Here is an 11,523-nt window from a genome sequence, read left to right on the forward strand (position 1 = left end):
AAACGATACGTGTTAGATGATTAGGTGTATAGTGAGTATGTATCATAGTTTATGATAGTGAGCAAAAATACTTCCAAATAAAATAGAGTTGAATAAATTATTTGTTATGTAATAAAAACGAGGGAAAATCAAGCATTGATAGCGAACCATATATTCAATTTGGTTTCCTAAAAACAATTTATCTTTAATCTCCCAACAATGAACTAGTAATGTGCAATGCGTTGAATAATTCAAATTAATTTCTTTGTTTATTAAATTTCTATTCTCATTAACTCGAGCCAAATATAAGTTCGAGGTCACGGCCAACAAACCATGACCTCGAGCCTGATCCACTAACGAATCGAGCTGAACTTCAGCTTGAATAAATCATTCCAGCCGAGCCTGAACACAACTATATATATGCTTCGCAGATAATAAAACAAGCATGAGGCCATCGGATATCTTCATGAAATGACATGAACATTTTTTACTTGATTGACTTTCGGTTCAGTCCCCAGCTAGCTAGCTTAGGCTATATAATTTCCAAAACAACAGATCATCTAGGGTTAGCTAGCTGCTAATTAAGCTGAAAAAATAATTTTACAAATGGAAATAAGAGGCTTTGATTTCAAACATTGATAAGAAAAAAGGTTAATGTAACAAGATTTTATTCATAATAAACGATAACTAATTCTCATAACCAAACCGAATTAAGCATATGATAAAAATAAGAACAATACATGCGATTTTTTACCAGTAGTGTTTCATCATAGATACATAGTGTAACAAATATACGTGATTTTTTACTAGTAGTGTTCCACTGTAACGTTGCATTGTGTAACAAAGTATGCATTTGGAAGGTCCACAAAAACCGTATTACACGTAATATATCCTCGAGCAAATCGAAACTTTCCAGTACCTGAAACAACTGATAATTCTCTATGTTGCTCGAATTGCTTATCAATTCCTTGTATCTGAAGAGTGCTTCCATTGTACTCCTTGTTTGTGAACATAATTGATAACATATCATAGGAATTACGTCCATCCAATGACGTTACCATAAACATGCCTTGTATCCGGCCAACGGAGGCGGATTTTAGGTCTATGCCCTCCGTTAAAGGGGCATCCTCTGCATACACAGTGGCAAATTGATCGTAGTTCCAAATCTTGCCGGGAATACCTGCAAACGCAACATCTGTGATATTTGGACCAGATAAGAAGTCATGAGCGTAGAAAGACAGGTGGGTTTCCTTAGACTCGTGAGTGGCTCGGATCGCTGGAAATGTAGTCATGGCTAGAACAACCATGACGAAAAACAAGGATGGAGCACTGAGCTTTGGTATGAATTTTAACGCCATTAGTGGATGCATGACAGCTAATTGAGCAACCAAGAGAAAAGGTTAATTAGGAAAAATTGGGGAACAATTAAGGTTTTGAAACTGCTTGGTGAGGTTCAGTCATGGGTATGCTTTCAATTTATAACATGAAAAATGTTGGTATTCAAAGTTTACTAACTCAATACCAGAATATGTGGGTGATAAGTTTCCAAAAAGAAAAAAGAAAAAAAAAAATTATCTGGGTGATAAGTTTTCTAACCCTATCACATCTCTCACTTTCACTCTCAATAAAATTGGACAAAAGAAAGAAAGAAGCAGCAAGTTTTGAGAAAAATATTAGGAAGAGTTTACAACTTTTATTTCTAGAATGGGATTACTTCAAACGTACATAGACATCTCTCTTATAGAGATTTTACAAAGACTTTCTATACATGCTATCCGTGTAAAAGTCCTAGGATTTTTATCACAAATGATCCCTGAAATTAACCCACTTCATTAAGATAGTCCTTGAAATTGAAAATCAATTAATGTAATCCCTGAAAATGGATGTCGCAAATCAATCTAGTTCTTCCGTTACAATTCTGTAAAAAATTCTGTTAAGTGATGACATGACATATAACTAAACCCTACAAGTCTAATTAAATATGCCACATGGATTAAAAATATTTTAAATTAAAAAACAATTCTTATTTTTTGTAAAAAAAAGAAATAATAAAAAATAAAAATAAAAAATAAAAACGAACACCTGCACTACACCCAAACCCCTCCACACGATTTTAATTACCAATACATCAACAACTTTGAAAAGTTTGGTGATGGAATTGATATAACAATAAACCAAAGGATAACGTTGTTTGGATTATACAAAAGATAACCTTTTTTTTTACCTTCTTTTAAGTTTTTAATTATACAAAGATAACGTTGTTTGGATTATTGTTTTTAATTATTTAAACATTTTTAATCCACTTGGTAGTATTTAATTAGACTTGTGGGATTTAATTATGGAACCGACATATTAGATTAATTTGCAACACTTATTTTTAAAGACTATATTGATTGATTTTCAATTCCAATGATATCTTGTTGACGATGAGATGCGGGTCAATTCCACGACCATCAACAACTAATGTTTAACAGCCACCGAAGACTACGACATGAAAAAACAAAAGAACCACACAAGTGGTTTTAATAAACAATACAAAACAAAGACTTTCTAAACCTAGTGTTGAAATCTATCAAAGCAAAACAAATGATGCTGTTCCTTTAACTCTTCGGCCACTTTAGACACACACAAAAGCTATCAAACAAAAAACACGTATAACTGTTGAAAAAACAAGGCAGCTATAGAAAAAAAAGAAAAGAAAACAACATGCTAGCTGAGAAGTGTTCCACCAATTTCGGCCCCTCAATAGCTGTTGATTTGAACTTTCAACACGCCCCCTCAAATCAAAATGCCTTCATACCTAGCATTTCACGTAGCAACTTGAATGACTCAACTGGCAGTGGCTTTGTGAAGATGTCAGCCACTTGTTCCTTGTTGTGACAATAGACAAGCTCAATTGTCCTTTGCTTCACATTGTCCCTCAGAAAATGGAACCTGGTATCACTGTGCTTGGTCCTTCCATGTTGGACTGGATTCCTAGCAAGCTTGATAGCTGAAATGTTATCCACATGAATCACAGTCAATTCCACTTGTGGATGACATAAGGATTTCAACATATTTCTTAACCAAATTGCCTCACACACAGTTAAGGCTACAACAACGTACTTAACTTCACACGATGACAAAGCAACAATTGATTGCTTCTTTGAAGTCCATGAGAAAGTTGTTGATCCTAGAAAAAGCACATAGCCAGTTGTGCTTTTCCTTTCATCTTGGTCACCTCCCCAATCACTATCTGAATAACCAAATAATTTTGCATCTTCACCAAAATTATAAAATAAACCATAGTTTAGAGTACCTCTTATGTACCTCAAAATTCTCTTGGCAACCAGCCAATGAGACCCTCTTGGTGTTTTCATGTACCGACTCACGAGTCCAACACCGTAAAATATATTTGGTCTTGTGATTATAAGGTACCTTAGGCTTCCAACGAGACTTTTGTACACAATTGAGTTTACAAACTCACCTTCTCTTTCCTTGGACAACTTCAATCCAGTTGCAACTGGAGTATTGACAGCATTGCACTTGTCCATATTGAACTTCTCCAATATGTCTCTCGTGTACTTTTGTTGAGAGATGTAGATACCATCACTTTCTTGCTTCACCTCTATGTCAAGAAAGTATGAGATTAATCCGTTGTCAATCATCTCGAATTCATTGAACATGGATTGCTTGAACTCACAGAACATTGTTTCATTGTTTCCTGTAAACAACAAGTCATCTACATAGAGACAAAGAATCAAGAAATCCCATTTTGTACATTCTTCATGTAAACTGAATGCTCATATAGACATTTCTGAAATCCATTTTGGTGAAGGTAGTTATCAATCCTTGAGTTCCATGCTTGTGGTGCTTGCTTGAGGCCATACAAAGCCTTCTTCAAATGATACAACTTATCTTCTTTTGGAAGCTTTTGGTTGTTCCACATACACTTTTTCCTCAAGAACTCCATTAAGGAAAGCTAACTTGACACCTAGTTGATAAATTTTCCATTTATGTTGAGCAGCAAGATAGATTAGCAATCTTACCGTGTCAAGTCTTGCAACTGGAGCATAGACTTCATTATAGTCCACTTTATACTTCTATTTGTAGCCTTTCGTTACAAGCCTTGATTTGTACCGATCCACACTCCCATCTACGGTGTGTTTGATCTTGTACACCCACTTGACACCAATAGCCTTCTGATTTGGTGGGAGCTTTGTCAACTCCAAAGTGTCATTCTTCTCGATGCATGGATTTCTTCCTCCATGGAAGTTCTCCAACGATCTTCTTCCATAGCTTCATTGAATGAGAGAGGCTCGTGGTCTACATACAAGCAGAAAATGTTGGTTTCTTCTTCTTCTTCTTCTTGTCCATATACCTCGGTGAGACTTCTTAGCCTTATTGGAGTTGAGGAGCTGATTTCTTCACTGGATATAGGACCACTTTTTGCAGTTCTGTGCAATGGAGTTGTTATGATTTATTAAGTAGGCTGTTACTCAACAGGTGGTACAACTTCTGGTTCTTCAAAATTAGTGGAAACAATCTTCTCTTTATTGACTTCTTTGTTGTTCCACTTCCATGCCTCTTCCTCACTAAAGATGACATCTCTACTAACCACTAGTTTGCCAGTTAGTGGGTCGTGGAGCTTGTATGCCTTGGACTCTTCACTATAGCCCATAAACACACACTTTTCACCTCGATCATTGAGCTTGGCTTTTGGAACTTGAGCATATGCAATACACCCAAAAACTCTTACGTGTGAAACATTCGACTTGTATCCACTCCAAGCTTCTTTTGGTGTCATCCTCTTGACACTCTTTGTTGGAAATCGATTCAACAAATAAATAGAACAAGCTATAACTTCTGCGCACAATTATTTTGGAAAATTCTACTCTTTAAGCATGGACCTTGTCCTGTCAAGGATGGTTCGATTCTTTCTTTCGACTATCCCATTTTGTTGTGGGGTATAGGTAGCAGTTAGTTGATGTCTAATTCCTTGCTCCTTGCAATGTGCTTAGAAAGCATTGGAGGTGTACTCTCCACTTCTATCTGATCTCACAGCCATAAGCTCATGGTTACTTTCAGCCTCTATGAGTGCCTTGAATTCCTTGAAAACTCTTAGGGCAGCTGACTTCTCCTTGAGAAAATAAACTTAAGTCTTCCTGCTAAAATCATCAATGAAGGTAATAAAATACCTATTACCTCCATAAGACATGGGATCCAATGGACCACATATATCTGTGTGCACCAACTGCAGTGGTGTCTTTGCTGTCTATGTATCACCAATAGGGAATGAGAGCTGTGCTTTCTTGCCAAGCACACAACCTTCACATACTTGGCATGTGGCTTCAATCTAGGGTAGACCACGAACCATTCCTCCACTTGACAACAACTTTAGGCGATTGAAATGAAGTTGGCCAAACCGAAGATGCCATTTCAATGACTCATCTTCCAGCACACCGATGTTGCAACTTCCAATCTTTGTGTTCAAATTCAACCGGAACATTCGATTCTTTGACATTCGAACACGTGCAATGAGCTTTTTCCTTGCATTCCTGAGAGTGAGAAGCATATTCTCCATATGTATAATGTACGTTTTCACTCTCAATAAAATTGGACAAAAGAAAGAAAGAAGCAGCACGTTTTGAGAAAATTATTCTGAATAATTTACAACTTTTATTTCTGGAATGGGATTACTTCAAACGGACATAGACATCTCTCTTATAGAGATTTTACAAAGACTTTCTAGACATGCTATCCATGCACAAGTCATAGGATTTTTATCACAAATGGTCTCTGAAATTGACCCACTCCATCAAGATGGTCTTTGAAATTGAAAATCAATCAATGTAGTCCCTGAAAATGGATGTCGCAAATCAATCTAGTTCTTCCGTTACAATTCCATCAAAAATTTTGTTAAGTGATAACATGACATATAACTAGACCCTACAAGTCTAATTAAATATCCCACGTGGATTGAAAATATTTTAAATTAAAAAACAATTTTTCTTTTTTTGTGAAAAAAAAAAAAAAAAAAAGACGAACGCATCTTCTTCTAATTTTGAAGAAAATTAACTTTAATATTATCTGTTAACATACACCTTCTCAGCTGACATGTGTCTTTTCAATTAACTATAATTAACTTTAATATGATATGTTCTTTTTCTAATTTTGAAGAAAATTAACTATGATTAAGTAAAAAGACACGTGTCAAATGATGAGGTATATGGTGAGCATACACTATAGTTCATGGTGGTGATAAAAAATGCACCCGACAAGAAATGAGCAAAGTGAACTGATGAAAGCGAAGAAGAAAAAAAATAATATGTTGTCTACGTTAGGGATAAAATTACTTTTTTGTAATGTACATGAAAAAGATGAATAGAAAATTAATGAAAAATTCCAAATTCCAATTGTAGGAGAAAATTAAGGACTTGTTTGGTATCTTACTAGAGTTTAACTTTTTAAACTAAAAAACACTTATTGAGTTTTAGGCTTTAAATATTTGTTTGATAGGACTCTTTTAAAAACTGGATTCCAAACCAACTTAAAAATATAGGCTATATTTTAAAAATGGGTAAATTATATTTTACCGCCTCAAGTTTGAGGTCAATTGCAATCTCATACAACATCTTTAAAACATTTCAATCTCATACATTAAATATTATTTCATTTCAATTTTATACATCTGTTATACAATCTGTTAAATTTGCCGTTAAATAATAATGTGACAAAAATAAAATCAATATTTGTGCTGACATTGCTGCTAACTTTACACCATGTGGATAAAAACAAATAAAAAATAATTAATTAATAACAAAACTAAAAACAAGAATTGAAAAAAAAGTTCATCTTCTTCGTCATATTTTCCGATGCCAAAATGGAAGCAATTCGAAGTCGGTCCCTCGAAAATCAACGGAAGAGCCTTGAAATCTCTTCGGCAGAAAACAGTCAACGTCCTCTCAATAATATAAAGGCTTAATCCAATTGTTACTGTTTTTTTGGAATCGCGGAGGAGGAGAGTTAGTTTAGGGTTTGCTGTAATTGCAAATCTCCCAATTCCCAACCAATTCAAGTTGTACCTCGAGAGAACATATGGAGGTGGCAAGAGATATGAGTGCTGGGTTCATTTGAGATGCGGTGGGAATGGAAATGGCTGAGAAGCGAGAATCCTAAGGCCTTTGCTCTCTCTCGTCTGCTCAGCTCACCCAACTCTCTATGTAAATCAGAGAGGCGGCGTTTTGTGCAGCGGTGGTTTCGTCAGATCGCGAGAAGGGCAGGGTGGTGCGGGCAGCAGCAGGTGATGGTGATGCAGGTTTGGGTAGAACTGAAGGTGCGGCGATTCTCGCGCGATGATTTGTTACAGTTTGTGGTGGTGGTTCAGGCAGAGTTTTTTTTTATTTTTTTATTTTTTTTTAATTATCTTTTTGTTCAAAAAAAAAAAAATAATATAATTATCTTTAGGCCAATTTTTTTTCGTGATCTTTGCGGTGATACTCTACTTTTAAATATACTCCTATAGTGAAATAGCTATTAACTGTAATCCTGTGGTGAAATTCGTTATCAATCATAGTCCAAATTGGATTTTTCTTCATTCTTTTGTCTTTTGTAGGGGCAAAATTGTTATTTTCGTTTTTATTGATTCCATCAACCAATCATAAAGCGCCATATGGACATAAATTGTTTTAATTTTAAAACTTTTAGAGCTACAATAAAAGAATAAATAAATAATAAAATTACAAGGTTTATACTATCAGACAAGAGAGCCAAGAGTCCAAATTCAAGATTTAAAAAATCACAAAATACCTCACCACGTTTAGGTTAGAATATAAGTTATTATGCAAACATTGAATTTAGTTTCATTTTAAGAAGAACAGTAGACGGGATGGCTAGGGTTATGTGAGAAAGAGGGGGGAAAGTGGTGGGTGGTCGATGTGGCTGTGGTTGACAAGGGTAGGGATTGGGGAGGGATTTGTTCTTTTTTTTTTTACTTCTATTTTTGTTGATTATAAAAAAGTGGAATAACCAAAAAGAAAAGAAAAAAAAATGGAATGACCTTTTTACCCCTGCATGTGGATGAGATTTTGACATAAATTTAAATTTGGACTATGATTGATAATGAACTTCACCACAAAGTTAAGATTAACACTTTTTTCACCACAGGGATAGATTTAAAAGTAGTGTCTCACCACATGTATCAAGGAAAAAATTTAGCCTTATCTTTACCACACTTCTTTTAACGGAATTTTTTGAATTTTTATCTCCCCCTCTTTCTCACCACAATTGCACCCCTCTTTGATTTGAATTTGTATGCGCTCCCAACTTCTCTTTGGACGAGACCCCCTCCCTGACACCGAGAAGAAGATATTAGAGTTATGGAGGTTTGGAAACAGAAGAAGAGAACTGAGAGGGAAGAAAATGGATTTTGGTTTTTCGCTTAGAGGAAGAAGATATTAGAGTTATGGAGGTTTGGAAACAGAAGAAGAGAACTGAGAGGGAAGAAAATGGAATTGCGGAAGTCATAGTGGTACGGCAGTCATACGGGAATGAAGAGATGGGTAGGGGTGTGACGTTCCAGATTTTTTTTCTTTTTTTATTTTAGTTTTAAAATCAATTATTTCTTACCTTTTCTAAAATAAATTGGGATTTTTTATCCACGTGGCAAATATATTGTGGAACCCATTTTTGTTATGTTAGCACTTAATATTTAACTTAACAGATTTTTTTACTGAGGTATGATATTGAAATAAAATGATAAGTAATGTATGAGAATGAAACATTTTAAAAATATTATATGAGATTGTAATTGCACTCAAACCTTAAAATGCAAAATATAATTTACCCTTTAAAAATATTAAAAGTAAAATTTTAGAGTTTTTTTGACCTTTTTACTACACTCTCTCCTAACCCTCTCTTTCTTTTCTCCCCCACGTCCTCAGCCTATCTTATCTCTCTCTCTCCTCACCTTTTGTCTTGTCTCTCTCATCACCCTCTCTTTCTTCCCTCACTCCCCACCTTCTGATCGTATTTTACTGCTCTGTGCCTCATCAACCCCTCTTTCTTCTCTCTCCTCACCTCCTCGCCCTCTTCCTGTCTTTCTTTCTCCTCGCCAACTATTTCATCTCTTCTCTCTTTTCCGATCTTCTCTTCTCCAATTTAAGCTCAAGATAGTTTGAATTCAAGCTAAGAATATTTTTTTTTTTTTTTTTAAATTAACCAAACAGATTTCTGAATTTTTGAGACTTAAAAAACAACATTGTTTTAAGTGATTTTCTTTGAAAATTGTTTTTGGGAACAATCAAAATTTTTTTTAATAGAATATCAAACAGGCTCTAAAGTTTTATCTCATTCTCCACCCTCCACCACCTACCTGAGCTGAGTAGGTTTACGACAGACTCTTAGACCTTGTTTGGCACACTATGTAAGATACCGGATAGTACTAATAATACGCAGTACGATGTTTGTTGTCCATTTATATTAAATAGTCACCGGATAAAACAATACAGGCCTACCTATTTCATACGGTAAAGACCCGCTTGTTTATCCTCTCTAAAACCACGGTACAATTTAGTTGGGCAACTTTTCTTCCAAACGTAGCCGATTTCTCTGCTCCAGGATAACCGTCCTTCTTGACGATGATGATGTTGCCTCCCACCCGATCTCTAGCCTCCGTGACTATGACATTCAGGACGGCGTCACCATGGTTGGTAGCTAGCACCTGGGCGATGCAAAGCCCACTGATTCCACCGCCCACCACCACGCAGTCAACAGAAACCAAATGTGTACCCTCTCTATTGACCCCTGATGAAGATATGGTAGACTCTTTGGCCACCGAGCATTGCAACTTTAGGGAGGGGGAGGTTCTGTTTGGTTTAGAGTCCACCATATAAATGGAGAGGTCTATGATAGTGAGGTGCAGAGAAGAAGAGAGGCTGAGTGGCCGCGATCCTGGCAGTGCTCATGGCGATTGGCTCGTAGTGACCACCACTGGTGTCGACTAAGATGAACATCTTCTTTGTTTCCCTTCCCTCTGTTCTTCCCCCTCCTTCCCACAAATCCCAAAACCCAATTCCTCTGCTGGCCACCATGAACCACCACCAGGTTTCATCCAACCACCTAGAACAAGACTCTTCCCTCCCTGCATCTTCTTCTGGCTACCGGATCTCCCTCCCTCTTCTCCACTGCTGCATCTCTGACCCTTACAAACAAAGAAAGATTTGTCAATTTTTTTTCTTTCCTTTTCTTATCTGGTTCAGTACTAAACACAATATAAATAATACGATCATTAGTCTAATATTGCACCAAACGCCTAACTAATTTAGTCAGTACTATCCGTTGATTATTTATCCTGTCCGACAAAGTCAGTACAATCCGAGCTGCCAAACGAGGCCAGCCTTAGCACAAATTGTTTTTACTTACACAAACATTATGGTATGCCAAATTTTATTTCAAATATGTGGTATATCATCTTTGATGCAGTGCATGGGGAACATATATTTAAGGTTGTAGTGACTTCTCTTCTCTCAAAACCTTTGTCACCTTCTTGATGCAGGAGAAGCCAAGGGTAAATGAATATAACGAGGGATAATAACTTGGGAATCACTCAACCAAGGCAATGGAACTCGCTCGACGCCGCTACGGGATAGAACCTGAGAATCACTCGACCAGGGGCAACGGAATCACTCACGTTGCTAATCGTGGTCTCTCTCTTTCTCTCTTCCTTTCCTTTCTCGTTGCGCAATTTGTTATTTAGGGTTAGGTTTGTATGAATTTGTAGTTTGAATGGTAAATAATTAGGGTTTGGTACTGTTATATGGTGTTTGAAATGTGTTGTTGTGTTGGGAACTTGGGACAGTCGCTGAAACTAACAAGCAAGACACCGAGTGTAGAGTCGTGAGCTCATGATTGGTATATAAGGCAAACTACTACAAACAATCAAGAGTGCCAATTCAGAAAGAGAGCTGCGATTATCACAAAGAGTAGAAATTGTACAATGGTTGGAGGCAAGGTGGTCACGACCACTACAATGAGTCGGATGTGCGAGAGCCACAACTCTATGAGGATACAAGGAAGACTTGACACTGCAGAGGGTTTGATGCTAGCTTGGTCTGTGAAACGAGGCATGTCGAGCAAAGCAAGCAAACGCAAAACAAGTACAAGACATACTCGCGCAGTACCATAGCAAGCCTAGCCTAGTTACGCAATGCATAAGAAGCAAGGGCTAGGTACGATATCTGAAGCGAAGAGAATGCAAACGCACATGAACATGACACAGAGGTTAAGCTTATAAGATTTTATTTCATAATATTATATATAGACTTTTAAAACATATTCTCACGAACTCAGTTTTGCATTTCCATCTAGCAAATAAGCACACCATATATATCATACCATAACATAAATGAACACTATATATCATATAACATGATCCAGCATGAACTCAGTTTTACACAATTAAATACATTTCTGTTCACGAGTCAACCATAGCCGATTGGAACTTGCCTCCTACTATCTCTCTTCCCTTTTTCACAGGGCAGTCTTCAGTCTTGTGGTCATAAGTAG

The 11,523-nt window shown here is 36.5% G+C and overlaps 1 protein-coding gene and 1 long non-coding RNA gene across 2 annotated transcripts; one reads left to right on the forward strand and one right to left on the reverse strand.

The window, feature by feature from the left end:
- Positions 1 to 630: 630 nt before the first annotated feature.
- Positions 631 to 1,576, reverse strand: LOC137740322 (dirigent protein 1-like). The gene has a single exon (XM_068480181.2). The coding sequence runs from the start codon at positions 1,347 to 1,349 to the stop codon at positions 786 to 788; it is 564 nt and encodes a 187-aa protein (XP_068336282.2). The 5' UTR covers positions 1,350 to 1,576; the 3' UTR covers positions 631 to 785.
- Positions 1,577 to 9,164: 7,588 nt separating this feature from the next.
- LOC148694133 (uncharacterized) lies at positions 9,165 to 11,290 on the forward strand. The gene is made up of 2 exons (XR_015966730.1): positions 9,165 to 10,392; positions 10,514 to 11,290. It is a non-coding gene; the product is annotated as an uncharacterized LOC148694133 (long non-coding RNA).
- The last annotated feature ends 233 nt before the right edge of the window (positions 11,291 to 11,523 follow it).

This window comes from Pyrus communis, chromosome 9 (genome assembly GCF_041283825.1).
Source record: "Pyrus communis isolate YQ-2024b chromosome 9, ASM4128382v1, whole genome shotgun sequence".
NCBI lineage: Eukaryota > Viridiplantae > Streptophyta > Magnoliopsida > Rosales > Rosaceae > Pyrus > Pyrus communis.

Coding starts and splice junctions, on each gene's coding strand:
- LOC137740322 (XM_068480181.2), bottom strand. CDS start 1,349: ATGCATCCACTAATGGCGTTAAAATTCATACCAAAGCTCAGTGCTCCA.